Here is a 20,473-nt window from a genome sequence, read left to right on the forward strand (position 1 = left end):
CTATGTGCTTCAGGCACAAAGTGCTGCTATCTTCTAGTTCATCTAATAATAATAGAGTATTTAGGGTTGAGGAAGAGAAGAGATGTAAACTGAAAAAAAAAGTATGTTTCCTCAAGCATGTTATTTTAAAAGATTTATCTGTGACGGAAGTAGGGCTCCAATTTACAAAACACACATTAAAAACTATGAGAGTAATCCCCCTATTCAGCCTCTGGCAACTTATGTGCGTACCTCACTTTCATGAATGAGAGTAACCCATGTAACAGCACCGGATACCCAGACAGACAGACATTCACCATATATAAAGTTTGCTTAAGGTCATCTTCTCCCTCCATCCCTTGTATTGTATATGTCCAAATTTGTGATGGCATTTCACAATCTTAGGTAAAATTGGATACTACATAAAGTATTAGCTTACCAGAAAGGCAAAGAGCATTTGAAAAGGCAAATTTCTGCAGAATTACTTCATCAATATCCAGATCAGAATTTAACAAGATTTCTCCTCTGTGGAGCTTTGACTGGCCTCTGTAAAAACAGGATTGAGACATCTTCATTGACTAAGTCACCTCTAAAAATGGATAGCTGGGGTAGAATCTTTTATACAAGGAAATTCCTCATGCACCTTTTTAAAATTTAAAAACATGGAGCAGTGTATATGACTGCTCCATCTCACTTCCTTGCATTTTGCTCTCAGTCACGATTAAAGTGAGAGAAAACCCACCTATAGCCCTTTCTTCAACCTCTACACCAGCAACTCCTCCGCAAAAACCTAATATTAGTATCTTCTGCATCAACTGCAGCAGTACTGAGAAAATTCAGAGAAACAGCAGGACGATGGACTTCTCTTTCCCACTCACTCCTCCTCCCCTCTTGTGCTTCCTCTTTCTACTTCATTGTTCTTGTTTTTGTCTCTCCTATTCTGTTCTGTCACTCTATTTCCACTACTTTCCCTTCTTGAATTGTGATACTCTCCCCTGCCCCACAGCTCTTTTCAGTGTGCCAGCAGCAAAGTAGAGGTCATGAGTCCTGCAAGTTTCAAGGTGCCTTGCATAAGTCCCACCCAAGAGTCTGAGAAGCATCCCGAAATTTAAAGTACAAATGCTTGTGAAGGAGAAGCTAAAAACAATGGAACAATTCAATAGTTACAGATTCCATAATTTACAACATATTCCTATTCAGTTTTCCATTGGCTATGAAAATGGTCATCTTATGTAGCAACATTGTACTACAAATGACTAAATACAATGTATTCTATGAAATAGCAATGATTTGAAATGAAAAATCTTTCTGAACAAGAACTGCAGCTCATCATGATCTCAAGATATGATTTAACAAGAAACAAAGTCAAGGAAGGTCACATGTCTTCTTCCATGATATGCCAGTTTTACTCCTATTAGAAACTGTTATGTTTTCAGTGTATTTCAATGTATCTAAGGCAAGATACTCCTTGTGATGACCATTCTGTATCAGAGCATCAGAGCTGTCTCAATATGCACCTTTCCTTTATATCTGCCCTCACGAGGTGTGAGTTCTTCCATTTGAGACTGCTGAAGAGCACTTACAATTATGAAGCCATGGAGTTTACTCTAATACTTTAGTAAGATTAGTAAATAACATCTAAATCACAAGTAATGCTGCAAAGCCATATTTTTTTTTTAAATTAATGTATACTCCATTAAGACTGATGGCTTTAATGTTTGTAGCTCATACTATTTACCCCTCAAAACACTTATCTTACTCCTTTGGAGGAGAGGCAGGAAAGGAATGTTTTTGGGTAAAGGATGCAGAAAAATGCTTACTCTCCTCTCCTGTAGTTAATTTCTTCATTCTCCCAATGAACCAGTGCAACTTCATAAGGCTGAATTTCATGCCGCTCCAGCACTTGCATTATTTTTTTCATCTAGGAAAAAGACAATTGCACATTATTAAAATGGTGAGCAAATACTACACAACTGCCCCACATAAGTCTTCAAACATCTAATACATAAAAATTAAAGCAATACACTGATGTTTATTTAAAGAATGTTAAAGGCGTGGTGAAAATACCTTTTTGCATTAGGATAAAGTGACCATTTTAATATTATTTTACATCCCATTCAGAAAATCTTCCACAGTACAAGACTTCTGACCCTGTACATTTTAGAACAGAAATTCTAAACTAATTTGGCCAAAAGATTGTGCCATCTAGGCACTTATACTATACTCACTGCTAGGGCACCCAAGTTTTAAACACTTATCTCTTCAAAATAAGGAGAATAGTGGATCTTTCAATGCAAAGTTTTAGTTTCTTCAAGTTTGAATAAAGCTGTTTCCAAAGACAGATACTTTAAAATCAGTTAGTACCTACACGAAACTATAATTTTCTCTGTGGTATTAGCTTTCTTCATTGCTTTCATAATATTTATTGACAATATACATGATGCTATAAGAAGTCATTGCCATATGTTTTTATGGAGGGCTGCAATTTATGAAACATTGCCATATCATTTTGAATTTCATACTGAAGTGTCTAAGGTCTGCCAAGCATTCCAAGAATTACTGCTAAAAAGGTAGAGAAATTCTGATTTGTATTGCTGAGAAAAAGTACCTTTAATTTTTATAGCAGTCATAATATCTATGGCTGTGATCTCACAAGATCCTGTAGGCTAAGCAGGATCAGGCCTGATCAGCATTTGTATAGACCTCGGGGGAGAATCCACGGTGCTATAGGACTTTGAATATTAATGATTCAGTAGGCAGCACACCTTCCACTTAGAAAATACTGAATACTTGGGGAGGAGACACTTTGCTGCTGAATTTAACTGTCTTTATTTGTTTAGCTAGGAAATCATAGGCTTGTTCTTTGCTGAAGCTACTGTCATTTACATGAGACCAAAAATCCAGGTTCTAGCTGAGACAATCATTAAACTCTCATGGCACTATACTCAAAAAGTTGGGCTGCTAGCCTTGGTTTTCCAGCCATTCCCACTTGGGTAATTCCTGTCTGCCTAGCTAAATGCCCTGTTTAGTTTACAAATTGATGCAGTTTTCCTCTTCATTTCCTAAGCTGTCATGCATCATTGCTGTATGCTGTTGAACAAGGTGACGAGATGTCCCGATTTTATAGGGACAGTCCCGATTTTTGGGTCTTTTTCTTATATAGGCTCCTATTACCCCACACCCTCTGTCCCAATTTTTCACACTTGATGTCTTGTCACCCAATGTTGAACTGTTGTGTTCCATCGCAGAAGTGGCTAAACTTCAATGGCAGCCTGCTTGTGTCTATTTGGGGTCTGATCCAAAGCCCACTAAAGTCAACAGAAACATACCCTTTAAGTCAACGGGAATCTAACAGCCTAGCTAAAATCTTCCTTGCAGACTTCTCAAGAGAAATCTGGAGGCAGGTGGTAAATCAGTTTTGGAAATTAAAGATAGGCCAATGGATTAAGCAAAACTTCCAACAACATCCAAGGACCATACGTAGTATTGAGGGTGCCCTTCAGATATACTGGTATAAAGGCACTTATATTAGTGTAGATTATTCCAGTAGAGGAAGGGAAATAAACTATACTGTATGTGGCACCATTATACCAGTGTAACTGCATTTCATACTATGGGTTATGCAGGTATAACTATTTTGATTTAAAAAAAAAATTAAAAAAAAAAACATACCCCAAACCACAGTTATACCAGTACAAAAAGTGTGTGTGTACCAGACCTTGTATCTGATTCTCTGTTGTCTAACTCTTGTGTAGTTTAAAAAAAAAAAATAGTGAAAAGCGAATTAGAAGTAGATATAAAATGCTCCCATTCTACTCCGTTAGTATTTTACATCCACTTTGTACTGGTGTAAATAACTGTACGCAATAAAGAATCAGTTCCATTGTATCCAATTCCAGCTGCAGGGGAAGCTTAAGTTGGTACATGGCCAGGATATGGGATCTGCAAGAGATGAGGGACCTGTGATCTAAGACGACATATCCAACAGCACAGTGCCCCAAAATATTATCCAGGTGTAGTTCAGTATTGAAAGAAAGGGAAAGGTGTCACATACTGAATAATCATCTAGAGGTTCATTGTTGTTACACTGCTGTACTGACCTGGCTTGACTCCAGTTAATTTATGAGACATGACTGGCTTTCAGAACCAGGTGGCATGGTCTGCAAGGCATCTTACAGCTTCTACTTTGCTGTAACTGGGATATTATTTTCTAAGGGTAGCACTGTGGAAGACCTGCCCACCTTATGCAAGAAGGCAGGATGCGAAGAACAATCCACACTTGCCTGAAGCAGTCCCAAGTGGCTGCCTTCATCAAGGAGAAGAATTCAATCCTCCCCTCGCCTCCACAGTTTACCTATGCAAAACCCATCTGCTCAGGCTTTGCAGGAATGACAAGAATTTCACCTTAATCAGCTCTGATATTTAAATGATACAGCTCCTTTTTCTACTTACCGTTTTCTCTTCCACATTCCAAAACACAACAGACCCTTCCCTGTGTTAACAGAACATAAGGATGTATTAGACTTGAGGGTCAAATTACATTGTTTTGTACTTAAAAGTGTTTTAATGCGACAGTCATGTTGTCAGGAATTACCTCTGCACAAAGTGAATCAGGAAAATTTACAATGCTTAGTCTTCTTATGAGCCCCATAACAGATGCTGTTAATCATGCTTTAATTTTAAATACAAAAAATACTCAAATATAGTTTTAAAGTCAGAATTATTTAATTACTTAAGCAGGGGTGGCAGGTTTGTAGAAATTTTGGTGGTGCCCAAACTCTGTCCTCCACAACTCTGCCCCCCACCTGCCCAAGGCTCTGGGAGGGAATTTGGGTGAGGGAGGGGTGCAGAGGGATGGGGTGCAGGGGTGAGGGCTGTGGCTGAAGATGAGGGGTTTGGAGTGTGGGAGGGGCTCAGGGTGAGAGTAGGGGTATAGGGGATGAGGGCTTTGTCTGTGGTTGGCAATGGGGGGCTTGGGGTGTGGGAGGGGCTCAGGGTGAGAGTAGGAGTGTTGGGGGTGAAGGCTCTGGCTGGGACTGGGGATAAGGTGTTTGGGGTACTGGAGGGGCTCAGGACTTGGACAGATGGTTGAGGGTGCGGTGTGAGGTGAAAGCTCTGGCTGGGGTGTGGGCTCTGGGATGGGGCAGGGCTGGGGATGAGTTTGGGATGCAGGCAGGCTGCTCTGGGACAGGAGACAGAGAGGAGGACCCCCCCCCAGCCCTTCCCTGCCAGCAGCAGCAAGCTCTGGGGGAGGAGCCCCACTTTCCTGCCCCCTCAGTAGCGCACACACCCCCACCACGGTCACTGCATGTGCTCCCAGGGCCTCTCTCAAGTTCAGCAGTCTCCCCCACCTCCGCTGTGGTGGGTGCCGGGGGGAGGGTGCTGTGTGCACCTCCTCCCCTGCTGTTGCCCGACTGTAGCCTCACTGGGACTGAGGGAGGGGCTGCCTCCTTGCCCAGCATGGGGCAGGACCAGTGACTGTGGGCCAGGAGAGGGTGGAGGGGGTTGTGCTGCTGGAGGGTCCTGCCGGAAAAGGGAAGGGTTTGAGGAGGAAGGGCAGGCTCAGTCAGTCTGCCCTGGCGGTGAGCTGGGGGGCACTAGGACCCTGCGGCAGCAATTGCTTCAGGGAGGCAACATGGAGCTGCCCTGAAGAGACAGTGTGTCAGTGCCTCTCTGCTCTGGAGCCCGGGGAAAGGCGAGCAGGGGGTGGGGGCAGCAAGTCGGGGCCCAGGGACACTTGGGGAAGGCATGGGGGGGGCCCGCAGGTGGGGCTGGGCCTCCCCCCCCCCCGGGCCCTAAATGTTGGTGGAGCTGGGCCCCTGGGCTCTGAATATTGCTGGTGCCCGAGCACCACGTGGGTATGGAACTCCCCGCCTATGTTTTTAAGTAGTTGAATAATGTTTCCTGGATCTCCAAAAGGAAACACTCTTCTTTTTTTTTTTTAACATAATTAAAATAAAATACATGACAGATATGGCAATTTCCTGCAATAGGCTGGACACACTTTAATTCAATAAAATTTAACTTAATTAAATAAGTTTCAGTATCTTACAAGTTCATTGTATTGAAAATAAAAATGTGTAGCATTATTGGGGGATTATATGTAATGTCCTAGGGGGGAGACATGATTAACATAAACCCTGGGAAGTGTTATTCACCTCAAAGGACTATTTGAAACAATGGGCTAAACAAGAATGAATTTTAAAGATGTAGGTTTCCCAGGAAATCTCTAGGGGGAAGGCATATGCAAATATACCCCTCCAGTTATGCAACAACTAAGCCTTTTGAAGCTTCACCCTGAGAAGGGGACTTTTGTCTACTCATTACCTGTTACATGAGGACAACAAGATCAGAGGCCTAACAATGAGGAACTCAGATTCATGGGGTGCTTGTTCTGCACTAACAGCTGTTATGAACTTGTAACCACAGAAAAATCCTCTTGGTGGGGATGAGAGGGCTGGTCACCTGCCAGAGCCCCTGTTGGAGTTGGGATGATCTCTGGTAAACTTATTAGCATGTGTGTAGGTTTATAGGCTCTGAGGAAAAGCAAAGCAGGTCTGCTAAGGCAGACTGACTTTCACACTGTAGAAACCCGTGGGTCTCTACCCAAGTGAAGTGAGTGCTTGAGGAGCCTGAAGCCTAGAATGGGTACCCTTGTCAGACTATGAGGAGGAAATACAGGTGCAGTTGCCCTGAACTCTGACAAAGGCCATGTCTACATCTAAAATTTTGCAGCGCTGGTTGTTACAGCTGTATTAGTACAGCTGTATAGGGCCAGCGCTGCAGAGTGGCCACACTTACAGCAACCAGCGCTACAAGTGGTGTTAGATGTGGCCACACTGCAGCGCTGTTGGGCGGCTTCAAGGGGGGTTCGGGGAACGCGAGAGCAAACCGGGAAAGGAGACCAGCTTCGCCACGGTTTGCTCTCGCGTTCCCCGAACCACCCTGCAAACCGCAGGGAAGGAGACCTGCTTGTTCGGGGAGCGCGAGAGCAAACCGCGGCGAAGCTGGTCTCCTTTCCCGGTTTGCTCTCGCGTTCCCCGAACCACCCTGCAAACCGCAGGGAAGGAGACCTGCTTGCTCGGGGGTTCGGGGAACGAGAGAGCAAACCGGGAAAGGAGACCAGCTTCGCCGCAGTTTGCTCTCGCGTTCCCCGAACCACCCTGCAAACCGCAGGGAAGGAGACCTGCTTGTTCGGGGAACGCGAGAGCAAACTGGGGAAGGAGACCAGCTTCGCCGCGGTTTGCTCTCGCGTTCCCGGAACCACCCAGCAAACCTCAGGGAAGGAGACCTGCTTGCTCGGGGTTCGGGGAACGCGAGAGCAAGCTGGGGAAGGAGACCAGTTTGATTACCAGAGGCTTCCTCAGGTATGCTGGGATACCTGCTTATTCCACAGAAGTCAAGAAAAGCGCTGGTAAGTGTCTATACTTGATTACCAGCGCTGGATCACCAGCGCTGAATCCTCTACACCCGAGACAAAACGGGAGTACGGCCAGCGCTGCAAACAGGGAGTTGCAGCGCTGGTGGTGCCCTGCAGATGTGTACACCTCCTAAGTTGCAGCGCTGTAACTCCCTCACCAGCGCTGCAACTTTCTGATGTAGACAAGCCCAAAGTAGCTTTCTACATCCACATATACCATATGTGGCAGGCTTGGCTTGCAACTTACCTGAAGAAAAAGATCATACCAGGATCATATTCTTTTGCAGCGTTTTCCGTGCCAATCACTAAAACATTTGCTGCATCTAGTTTAAAAATAAGAGGAAGGGAGTAACACTTTAGAAGGCAGAACAGTTTCTGTATTTTAAACCTGTTAAACATTTATAACTTTTTATCTGGGAACAGTACTTCCAAAATACAAATACTATATATTTTTTTTTAAATGGAAATGCTTTAAAGGAGGGAGTATAAGAAGCAATTACAATATATAAAATTGCATGGGTTCTCAAAAATGCACATTCATTCCTGATTTTGATTCTGTACTCCACTAGCCCAGTTCCCCTTAAAAATTGTAGTGAAATGTAGTACTCATGAAGAATATAGGACACAGGATAGAACTGATAGCAGTGGACAACAAATGAAAAATAGGAATGGGAGTGAGGTCATAGGTGTATACAAGGGAATCAGATGGGGGATACCAAGCAGAGAACCCTGGAAAGTATACACTGCTCTATGAAGGAAACCTAGGAGTCAGAGGATGCCACCTAGAGGAATTCTGACTGATGTGAGAGGAACAATGGTATGCCCCCACAGTTGCAGCCAACCTTCTTGTTGAGCTTGCCAACCCAGAAAACTGAAATCCTCTTTTCCCATACAGCAAGGACTGCAAAGTACAGGTCTACACTAAGTTTTGCCAGCATAGTTATGTTCGTTAGGAGTGTGAAAAATCATACCCTATAATAGACATAGCTATGCTGCCAAAAGCCCTAGTGTGTTGATGCAGTTTTACTAGCAAAAAGAGTGTTTTTGCTGCTATGGCTTATTTCATTTGGTGAACTGGGATAAGCTATGAGGAGCTGCTGGTGTAGCTATACCAGCAAACCCTTTTTAGTGCAGACAAGGCTTAAGATAGCAGCCAAATGTGCATCAACCCCAATGTGACAGAATCACCTCTAGAGTTGGGGAAGAGTTGGGGAGAAGTGTTAAATTCAGTGTCTGTGCCCACTTAGTACTTTGCCTTATTGCAAACTTACTTGGGAAACAAGTATCTATAAGGGCTACCTGAGGTGGTGACTGTGTGATGTGGATTCATTTCCAATGGAAACTGAATTGACACCACCAACTGACTTGACATCTTTCACTTAAAAGCCATGACTTTTATCCACTAAGGCAGTCAGAATTGGGAAAGTTGTAGTAATAGTTGATCAAGTTTCAAATGCTGAGCAAAACTATTAAATATCATTTGTGTTCTTTGATGGAAGAGAGCACTTGTCAGCAAACCCCTTCATTTTCCCACTTTAAAATATCACTGCCCAGTTATTTCCTCTGTATTTGTTATACTTTCCATCATGGTTAAAATACATTTGACATAGCTATCGTGTAATATCACAGTATAAGTGGGCACAAATCCCATTTAATTTAATGGGAGTTTTGTCCACTTATATCATGCCAGAATTCAGTCCAGTGTAGTTAACAAAGAACTACATGAACAGAGAATGAGCGAGAAAAGATGAAGAATCATTTAGTAATAAATTACTAATTATGTAGGCATTTCAAAAGTTTAGACCTAGTTAGGACAAGCCATAACTTCTCATCTCCATATCCCATCAAATACTTGTTTTCCCCATGTCTGTGGTCTTCTAGGAAAATCTGTGGTAGTCTGCCACTATAGTATTTCTAAGGTGACAAGTAACAATCAGCATTGATTTGTCAAGAACAAATTGTGTCAAACCAACCTAATCACCTTCTTTGAAAGGATAACAAGTCTTGTGAATAGGGGGGAAGCACAGATGTGGTATATCTTGACTTTAGTAAGACTTTTGATATGGTCTTGCATGACCTTCTCATAAACCAACAAACAAAATACAACCTAGATGAAGCTACTATAAGGTGGCTGCATAACTGGTTGGAAAACTGTTCCCAGAGTAGTTATTAATGGTACATGGTCAAGCTGGAAGGGCATATTGAGTGGGGTCCTACAGGGATGGGTCTTGGGTCCAGTTCTGTTCCATATCTTCATCAATGATTTTGATGACGGCATAGACAGTATGCTTATAAAGTTTGCAGACAATACCAAGCTAGGTGGGGTTGCAAATGCATTGAAGGGCAGGATTAAAATTCAAAATGATTTGGAAAAACTGGATAAATGGTTTGAAGTAAATAGGCTGAATTTTAATTTGAACAAATGCGAAGTACTCCACTTAGGAAGGAACAATTGCACACATATAAAATGGGAAATGACTGCCTAGGAAGGAGTACTGCAGAAAGAGATCTGGAGGTTATAGTGAATCACAAGCTAAATAGGAATCAACAGTATAACGCTGTTGCAAAAAAAGCAAAACATCATTCTGGGATCTATTAGCAGGAGTGTTGTAAGCAAGACACAAAAAGTAATTTGTCCACTCTACGCCAGCTGAGGTCTTATCAGCACAGAGTATTGTGTCCAGTTCTGGGAGTCACATTTTAGGAAAGATGTGACAAACTGGAGAAAGTCCAGAGGAGAGCAACAAAAATGATTAAAGGTCTCAAAAACATGACCTATGAGAAAAGATTGAAAAAAACTGGTTTTGTTTAGTCAGGGAACTTAAGTACTAGAACAAACTGCCGAGTGATATTGTGGAATCTCCTTAGTCATTGGAGGTTTTTAAGGGCAGGTTAGACAAACACTTGTCAGGGATGATTTAGGTAATACTTAGTCCTGCCTTGACTGCAGGAGACTAGGCTAGATTATTTGAGTGCAGAGGACTGGATTAGAAGTCCCTTCCAGTCCTATGATTCTACAGTTTCCAAATGAAATAACAATGCAACCAGTGCACTTTAATAGGCAGGGACTAGGGACATAATTCCCAGATTTGTTACTTTGTACTTACGTATGCTCAACATTTTACTTTCCAGTGTACAAGACTGAGCAAGTTGTTATCCAATCATTGCCATGTCAGCATGCCATCTGACACTACATTCAGCATGAGGATTTAAGAACCCACAAAACATCCTAGTTGCTAGCATAATCACAGTATGAAAAAAATAAGTATTAAATCTCTCTCCAACCCAATAGAAAACTAACATCTATGAGAGAAGTCAGAGCAAAAAGCGAGGAGACAGGAGAGATGGCAGCTATAATCGGGGGGATGGCACCAGCAACAACAATAATATTTATCTTATGGTAAAGGCCCCAACTGGGTTAGGACCCCATTGTGCTGTATGCTGTATACAAGAGAAGAGACAAAATTACTGCCCTGAAGTAAAAGAAGCCAGTATTCATATGGAAATGTTGCCTCCTTTGTTCTAATACACATAGACCTGTTGTACAATGTTTCACAATAATCTTTCCAATCAAAATATGTCCAAAAGTACTGTGTGTTTGAAGCCAAAGGGCTAGATTCTGTTCTTGTTTACAGTAGTGTAAATTGTCTCTGCATCTCCATCTGTAATGTGAGTTAATATCACTTTCTTTCATCACTGCGGTTTGGCCAGGCTTAATTTATTAACGTTTGTGATACTATGCTGAGCACTGCTGAAATGCCTGTTAACAGTATCTTCCATCCCTCTTACCTTCACATACATTGTTAGTGTGATTAATGTACTCTCCACTTCTTCCAAGATAGTAAACTGCTCAAGAGCCAACATTTGTGGAACCCCACTTGCGGTCTTCCAGACCAACAATGATTCCAAGAATTATTCTCTGGTTAGCACCCTTCAGCTAATTCAGGATTCATCATACAATTCATATCCAAGCCACAGCTTCCCAGCTTTTCTGAAAAATTTCATGTGGAATCATTGCCAAATATTTTGTTGAAGGCTTGCTAAAGTGGACTCTTCAACAGTTACAGCAGTGATTAAATTTGTCCCACTATGTTTACTGTATTTTCTTGATCAGAAATGTATCCTTTCACTTTGGTGTTTGTTTTAAAGGAAAAATATTCAACAAGCTTCTCTCTCCTCCTACTGATGGCCAACTGGCAGTATTCAGGGGATACTTCTTAAATTCATAATACAGATCAGGGCTGGAAAAGTTTATCAGACACTCAAGGGCCAATAAAGATCAGGAAAAGAGCATCAATGATTAGGGAAAGTGCCCTGGTGAAAATTCCAGACTGCTGCAAGGAAAGGGGAGATTGTTGGGATTCTAACCAGGCTGCTGTCCCAGGATCTTGTTCTGGCCTTTTAAGATCTGCCTCACGCTAGAAAGTGCCCAATAAATATGAAGTGTCTAAACTTTCTGGCTGTTGGAAAGAAGCAGCATCCCCTCCCTCCCTCCTTCCCACCCCAAAGACCCCTGCAGTGGGATGGTTGAGAATATCACCACTGCTCTACTCAGCTTCCCACAAAAGACATCTTCACTATTCTATTTTCATCCCAAGCTTCCCCCTCCAATAAAAAAGCAACAATGCCTCATAGCTTTTCTAAGCAACAGCAGAGTGAAAGATGTGTTTTTACTTTTATCTGCAGGGATCTGACTAACAGCTGTGAAACTGCCAAGACTGGTCAACTTTCATTTTGCTGCAGACTGGTAATGTTATGAGCAGCTATAGAGGAATTAGAGCTGTCTGTAGACAAAAGATGACAATCTACGTGTAAACTACTGCTGTGTATATTCATAACTATAATATCTAGAAACTTTCACATGGAAGCTTAATTCTGCCAAATTTGATGGCAAAGGATTACTTACTAGAAAAAGCTTCATACTTGCTGGTGACAAGCAGGTTGCAGAACAGAAAGTATATTGCTGCATTCTAGTTTAGACCTTTTGTAGTCAATATACAGGTTACCACGTATTGGTTATGTTATCTTCTTAACAGTTACCAGCTACCTTCTTATTATGTGACAGCTGGTCAAAAAATTTTCAGACTAAAAATTTGTGTCGTTGGAAAGTAGGGTTTTGTCAAAAGATCTGAAAAATTTTCATTTGACAATTTATTTTTTTCTGAAATTTTTCAAAATGAAGAATTTTGATTATCAAAACACCCACCATTTTTTATTTGTTTAAAAGTTGTGGGACAACAGCTGGAATGTGTTGCAGAGGAAAAGGAGGTCTCATCCTTCCTATTCTCCATGCTGCTACCGCAAACCTCACCAGGAAAAGTGGCATAAAAGAAAAAGAAGAAGGAGAACCATGAAAAACTTTATTTTGTTTTGAAATGTTTATTAGAAACAGAACAACCTTCTATTTGAAAATTCCTGTAAAAATAGAAATTCTTTTATCAAACTTTCAAAATGATTTTTTCAGGGCAATTTGCAAGTGCAGAGAAAGTTGCTCTGTCAAAAGTTTGGTTTTTTTTGTCATCAGTTTTTGTTTTATTAAGAAAATTTTGAGAGAAGGCAATTTTGTTCGAAGATATGAAAATATTCCCTGATACTAGGTCAAAGATAAAGTACATATGAAAGTAAAAAATAACCACTACTTTTCTATATAACTCACCCATATTTTGTTCCCAAAATAAGATAAAGCTGCTCAAAATAGGTTTTAAAAATCTACCTCTAGGCAAACTTGTTATTTCAACATATCCATATGAAGTCAGCTCATGACACAGATTACCAAGATGATATTCATCTGCTGTTGCGAAGGCTGTACACTGCATCAGATCCTGTGCCAAAGGAATACAAGCTTGGGTTAAAAAAAGGCTGAAGGGATATTTGTTTGGCTCTGTGGCCAAGTTTGTTATATGATTTGACATTCATTTTTCCAATTTAAATTTGTTATTTTACTCTCTGTGTTATGGACGCCTTCATTTGGCACCAAAGATTGGCTGGTAAGGTAATCAGCTTCACATGTGCCCCCTTTGTGTAATGCACAGCAGTCAATGCATGCACAATGGCTCATCTTCCTTAAAGACTCACTTGCTGGAGAGGTGTTCTGCTGTACTACCTTTACCTCATCCTTCCTGATTGTGCAGGCTCTCTGAGAAGCTCAGACTGAGCCCCAGAGCCCGATTCTGTGGCAAAAGCCAAGCAGAGGTGTGGACCCATTAAGACCTTGGACTGAAGAGGCAGAAGAAATCAGTCAGTTTAAAGCACCAGGGTGCTGTTCATCACATCATCCCTATGGAACAAGCAGAATTGTTTGGACAGACTTGAATATCAATACCTAGAAAAAGACCCTGTAACAAAACTGGGGACTCTGGTTATTAAATGTAGCTCTCCAGTTTCCATTGAAAACAGCATCTCCTGTCCCACTAGCTGAAGGATTTGCATCTTTAAAAGAGGAAACCTGGAAGAACCACCTATTCCTTAGCATCCATGTAGGGAGTCAGTCTTCATGGGCTCTTAGGAATGTAAGAACCACCTGACCTACTGTGTCTGCATTTTAAATTTAAGTTCTTATTAGCCTGCATAGCTACCTCTTTAGACAGCTGAATAGGAGACTGTTTCATACCTTGTGGCCACAGCAGCTAGACAGAATAGTGGTATCACTAATCACTGAAGACTTGTGTAGTCAATCCAAGGACTTGCAAGTAATTCATCCATTCATCTCAGTTTCTTCCACAAAAGCTGACAGACTACCACAGACTAATCTGCATTGCCATTGCTGGGATATTTCTACCAGCACCCTGCTGCAAGTATTCAGTAGTAGCTGAAGTACTACTAAAATCCTCTCCTCATGACAGACTATAAGGAAACGGAATCTCCTTGATAAGAAGGCTTATTTCTCATCTACTCTGTGAATGAGGATGACTAACTGTCTGACTCTTCTGGCCAGATGAGACTACCTCCAATTGAACAAGCTGAAATCCCTCATGGATCACCTGCCAGAAGACCTAAAGTCATCATTCCAAATGGCAGGATATAGTCAAACCCCCTCTAAAGGCTACTTATGATGATTCAGATACAGCAGCGTGCTCTTTTACAACTGCAGCAACAATATATCCTGAATATTTGAAGAGTTCTGGGTTAATTCAAGATATACAAAGGAAGAATAAACGATGTACTTTTCAAGGACCAGAGGTGATGCTGGTGGGTAGAGAAAAGCATTTTCAAGAGTTTTCAGTCACAGCACAATCGCCATTGGTGGAAGGTACACATTCACAATTGGTCAATTTGGTTAATAGTTTAGGAGTATTCTCGGACTTCTCACTGATGCTAAACTGTTCCATAGAAGCATTCATGAGCAATGCTTTCTATTACCTCCAGTAGGCTAAGAGATTCTGTCCCACCTTGGCAGATGATGGCCTGGCATCATTTACACAAGCCTTAGTTACTTCTCAGCTGGAGTACAACAATGTAATATACCTAGCCATAAAACCTTCAGCACTGAGGAAACCCCAACTAGTACAGAATGTTGCAGTGTCTCTTCTCAGTCACACAGGCTACAGTGAGCACACAAAAGCTGTTCCCTGCTCTCTGCACTGATTTCCCATAGAACTGAATCATTTTCAAGGTCTCAAGCCTTTATCTTCAAGGTGCTCCATGGCGTGGGCCTAGGATATCTAAGGCTGCCTAAAGTTCTGGGATGAAGACCATGGTTGACAACCACACTGCTCTGGCAGTGGAACTCTCTACAGTAAGGGTAAAGCTCATCTGTGCAGGCGACAGAACTTTCTAAGGGGCCAGTCTGAGACCACGGAATGAACTCCCCCAGGAACTAAGGACCATTACAAACCATACCACCTTCTGTTACAAGTACAAGACACATTTCCTTGACATTGCCTTCTCTAACTAACACATAGCAACATCTATATTAAAAATTTTTTTGAAAACAGTTCTAAAAAGCCCCTACACTATATATGCTCCTCCCTTTGGGGAGATTATGAGAGAACAAACAACATGTGACAGAGGTGTAGTCACACTGTTTAATACACTCCTGGAGGGCACTCATATACTACGGCTTAAGGGCTATGAAGAATAAAACTTAGTGAGAAAAACAAATGACACCTTGGAAAAATACTTCAAAGATTTTCCATTTCAGGGTGGATAAAAACAGATTTAAAAACTCCACAAAAATCAGATTTTTTTCATTTGAATAGGTTTATATTTAAAAAATAAAAACATATGAAAAATTAAATTTGAAATTATGATAACCTATATTAAGGTAAACTTAATTATAATTTATTGAAATAATATAAATAAAAATATTCAAGCAGTATGTATTTGCTGCCAAAGTTTTAAAGAAAGTCAACCCACTGGCTAAGCATCTGAAACCAGACTTTGTTGAAGTGCTAGACCAGCTTTTAACAAGAGTAGCCTCTTCTGCGGGTACAAAGAAAATATTTTCTTCCTTTTAGTTTATTTAACTGTTCAGTTCAATGACTAGCTCATTCTAAGTTGAGAAACTGATTGGGAGTTGAAAGATCAGGAAAGTTAATTTTCCTGAAGGTGTAAGGATGAGATCTTCTAGTTCTAAAACTCTGCAAGACATGGTGATCAGAAACAGTGCAATCCCTAACCATAGATACTTTGTTTAATAAATCAGTTTTAAATGCAAAACATCTTTTGATAAATTTTTCTTCTGTGTCCAACACATTTAAGGTAGCTTTATTTAACTAATGAACAGCAATTTAAATATGTCGTTACTGTGCATTTTAATTGATTTCCAATTTCCAACCAAAGGCAGCTTGACATCAATCACAAGTAAAAAAAAATCAAAACAATCTCGTGAATAAAAACATTTCTCAACATAATAAAAACATAAAAATTGAAAATCTGAATACATGTATGTTAAGCCATGTAACTGCTTAAATGTGTGTAGATATTGTTTATCCCCATGGTTAGAAAAACATCCCAAATTTAATGTAAAAAACTATATTTTGTTGCAAATCAACATGTCTCAATGATTAACCAACCAATGAGAATCAAACTTTTAGGAAAATAATTAAAAATAGAACCGCAAAACAAAATTAAAATCAATTACTTAAATTAAAAAGCAGCAAAGAGTCCTGTGGCACCTTATAGACTAACAGACGTTTTGGAGCATGAGCTTTCCTGGGTGAATACTACACGCCACTACGTGCATCTGACGAAGTAGGTATTCACCCACGAAAGCTCATGCTCCAAAACGTCTGTTAGTCTATAAGGTGCCACAGGACTCTTTGCTGCTTTTACAGATCCAGACTAACATGGCTACCTCTCTGATACTTAAATCAAGGTTTCCTGCTTGCCAGTTTAATTCAATTGATTGATTTGAATCAATTCACCCTGTTCCATTCATTGGGACTACATTAGTCATCTTGCAGAAGTCAGACATGCCTTTAAGAGAGCTTTCTGTACAATGCATCTGTAAGGAAATGTATGTAGCATTAAAAAAAAAAGTGTTCTTGTTGCAGTGTGTTTGGGTCAACCTTTCGCTGGGTTACAAAATGTCAGCATTCCCGTAGGTGGAGCTATACATTAAGAAAAAGCCAAAAGTTATTTCTGAAATAACAAATGTTTTTATTACCCCTAAGTCTGTGTGACCTCTGGCATAATGTTTTGACATGTGCAAGCTTTCTCTGAAAGAAGTACTATTTCAGTACTTCAGACAGTTTGCTCTGCCTTTTGACAATGGAAAAATCACAGCTGCACTATGTATTTTTACATGCACACTCTGCTTATGAAAGTGTCAAAATTAAGCAATTTGTTAGTTTTATATAGCACTTTTGGCAAGCTTCAAAAGATATGCCTATACTGCAATGTAAGCCCAGGGTTTGTGGAACTCAAGTCAGCCAAACTGTGTTAGGGCACCTTAAGCTTGAGCATTTACATTGTGTTTTAACCCTACATGAAGATTTTTCTAACCTGCACTTGAACTTAGACTCTGGCGTCCACATGGCAATGTGCAGACCCAAATCAAACCATCTATATTCCAGGCTCAAGCATAGGCTTACGTTATAGTGTAGACATATGCTTGAGCCTCAGCTCAACGATAATCCCCTCTTGCATCTACCCTGCAATCGAATCCAAGGGTCTCAGGACCCTGCAGGGCTGCAGAGTCTGATCTCATAGAATAGAATCATAGAATATCAGGGTTGGAAGGAACATCAGGAGATCATCTAGTCCAACCCCCTGCTCAAAGCAGGACCAATCCCCAGGCAGATTTTTGCCCCAGATCCCTAAATTGCCCCCTTAAGAATTGAATTCACAACCTTGGGTTTAGCAGGCCAATGCTCAAACCACTGAGCTATCCCTCCCCGGACTATCCCTTGAGTCAAGCTAGGACCTAGGGTCCAAGCCCTATAGCATTGCAGTGTAGATGCAGCCCTGCTTGACTTGGGTCCCAGGAGTCATCCAGAACTATCCCACAATCCTATAGAACAACTTCCTTAGTTCTCTCTATCCCAGCAACCTGCAACTTACTCCACTGAAAATGGAAGCCACTACCGCTTGGCATACAGCAGCAGCTCAGGTCAGCATTAACCCATTCTCTTCTGATGACCGATCTGCAAGCACACTATCAGAGAGCTGGGAGTTCACAGACCAAAACTGGCTGCTCAGCAAGCTGTGTTGGAAGGCTATTCAAACTACTTGTACATGCAGGGTGGGCAGTAAAGTTTTCACACAGTGCATCACAGCCCTAGGGCTAAAGCAATCACATTATGGGGAGGGTCACTAGGGACTCTGGGATATGGTTACTTTGACTCCGGTCTGGACACTTCAATATGGACACTAGAACCCTAGGTTCCAGCACAGGTTAGAAAAGTCTTAACGTAGGGTTAAAATACAGTGTGGACGCTCAAGCCAAGAGTTCCCTAACACAGGTCATCTGACTCAAGTCCAACTAACCTTGGACTTACGTTGCACTGTAGACATACCCAGAGATTTGCAAGGTACATGCTATTATGTATGAATCACTTCAGTTCAGTCACTAAAAATTACAACAACCTCTGCACATAGTAGGGTGGCTAGAATAATAATGCTAAAACACTACATAACAATTTAGGGACAGGAAGTGGAGAAGAAAACCAACTCTCCTTAAAGAAACAGGAGAATTTATGTAGACAGGAATTAAATTATCCATACTGAAATTCATATATTACATTGCAAGATTATAGGGCATATGTTTCAAAAAATAAAATGGAAGCTTAGATTACTAGAAAATATTAACACCTAAATTTTCAACCTCATTCCACAGATAGCCTATTCTACAGCACCACCCTTGAAGTTCAATAGTGGCTTGGAGGAAAGATTGACAGTTACTGAATCAAACACCGCTTCCTACAGGACCTGGGTTTTTCTTTGAGATGTCCTAGCTAAGTACTGTCTAGGTCTGCCCTATACAAAAATCACCACCCAAAGGGTTATAGTTATAGGAACAATCTGTTCCATGAAGATGTTTCACATCTACTTATTAGATTCACTTTATATACTTGATTCCTCCAAGGAACATGGTCTTTGTGGTTAGACCTTAGGCCTTGGAGTCAGGAGATCTAAGTACTATTTCTGTAGATGTCCTGTGTGACTTGGGCAGTCATTCCACCTCTGTGCCTCAGTTTCCCTACTTGTAACATGGGAATATTATTTCCCTACCTCTCAGAGATGTTGTGAAGATTCAAATATTAATGAAGTATTTTTAGATTCTCAGATAGAAGTCATTATTATGATTTTTTATTACTTGAAAAATTCATCTGAGCATAGTTGTTCAGTTCAAGGGAAAAATATAGTGGCATACAACCATCACACTCAACAAATCACCCACAAAACCCCAAACTACCTTCTCTTTGAACAGGGAGTAAACTGTATCGCAAAAATTTGGATCCTGACAATGTAAGTTACTAAAACACAGTATTTACTTAAAATGGATGTTTTGATATCATAAAATTATATTTACCATTTCTACTTTGATCTTTCCCAAGTCATCTGGTCTATTCCTGCCAACAACCTTTAAAACTGATCAATCATTTACATTCTGTAAAGCAAATATATAGTCCAGATACATCCAAGCTGCTGAACAGAAATATAATTTACATCTCTGAGCTAACCTGGCCCCTTAGCCTCAGCGGGGGGGATGGAGGGAAATTCACCCTGAAAAAGAACAGGTGTGTGGTATGTGCACCTGCCCACTTGCTCTACAGAAAGGAGCCCTGATGATGGAAGCTGCCATGTGATATGTTTGATCAATATATTCTTCATCCCACACTTACTTTGTGGGCTGCACTGGTCCCCAATAACTCATGCAAAGTTGCAGCAGCTTCCTGCCTCAAGAGATTTTTTGATTGGGTTTCTACTGGCAAAAACATAGGCGATTCCTGGACCACGATTTGTTTTGTTTTTTAAACGTACTTCCTAGCAATAGTTTACTACTGCATTGCATCCAACTCAGATCACTAAAAAGGAGCATCTACCGAGACTCTTTGCCTCCTGAAAGAAATGTGCAGGTGTCTAAATAAATACTGAAGCCTGTAACCTTTCAATAATGTGCCTATTAAAGAAAACATTCTACCTTTTCCACATTTTTACTGTCACTTTTGTGGTTGCCTGGCATTAGCTTCCTGTCCTTGACTTAGGCCATACTCACATAAATATAAATTTTTCAGACAGTCTAAAATGCGACAAATGGTCAGCGTGTAGCAAAATTTTAAGTATGGTGTAGTATTTGCCGAGAAATGGGAGCAAAGATGTCTATAGACTATTGACAGTTGTTATTAAATGGATCTGATTGATTGATTTGTTCCAATTGGGTACAACATACATACACTACACTGGCATAGTAGTCATCTTTAGGCCATACTCACATAAATATAAATTTTTCAGACAGTCTAAAATGCGACAAATGGTCAGCGTGTAGCAAAATTTTAAGTATGGTGTAGTATTTGCCGAGAAATGGGAGCAAAGATGTCTATAGACTATTGACAGTTGTTATTAAATGGATTTGATTGATTGATTTGTTCCAATTGGGTACAACAAACATACACTACACTGGCATAGTAG

General features: G+C 40.8%; 1 protein-coding gene across 2 annotated transcripts in view; it reads right to left on the reverse strand.

Annotated features, from left to right (window-relative positions):
• Positions 1-20,473, reverse strand: part of RMND1 (required for meiotic nuclear division 1 homolog) — a 39,376-nt gene that overhangs the window by 9,248 nt on the left and 9,655 nt on the right. For both annotated transcript variants that reach the window (XM_030556588.1, XM_030556589.1), the window contains exons 3-7: positions 13,113-13,221; positions 7,647-7,722; positions 4,432-4,471; positions 1,800-1,900; positions 419-525 (exon numbers count right to left, since the gene is read on the reverse strand). In XM_030556588.1, coding sequence (XP_030412448.1) covers positions 419-525; positions 1,800-1,900; positions 4,432-4,471; positions 7,647-7,722; positions 13,113-13,221 — 433 coding nt within the window. The remainder of the gene's footprint in view (positions 1-418; positions 526-1,799; positions 1,901-4,431; positions 4,472-7,646; positions 7,723-13,112; positions 13,222-20,473) is intronic.

This window comes from Gopherus evgoodei, chromosome 3 (genome assembly GCF_007399415.2).
Source record: "Gopherus evgoodei ecotype Sinaloan lineage chromosome 3, rGopEvg1_v1.p, whole genome shotgun sequence".
NCBI lineage: Eukaryota > Metazoa > Chordata > Testudines > Testudinidae > Gopherus > Gopherus evgoodei.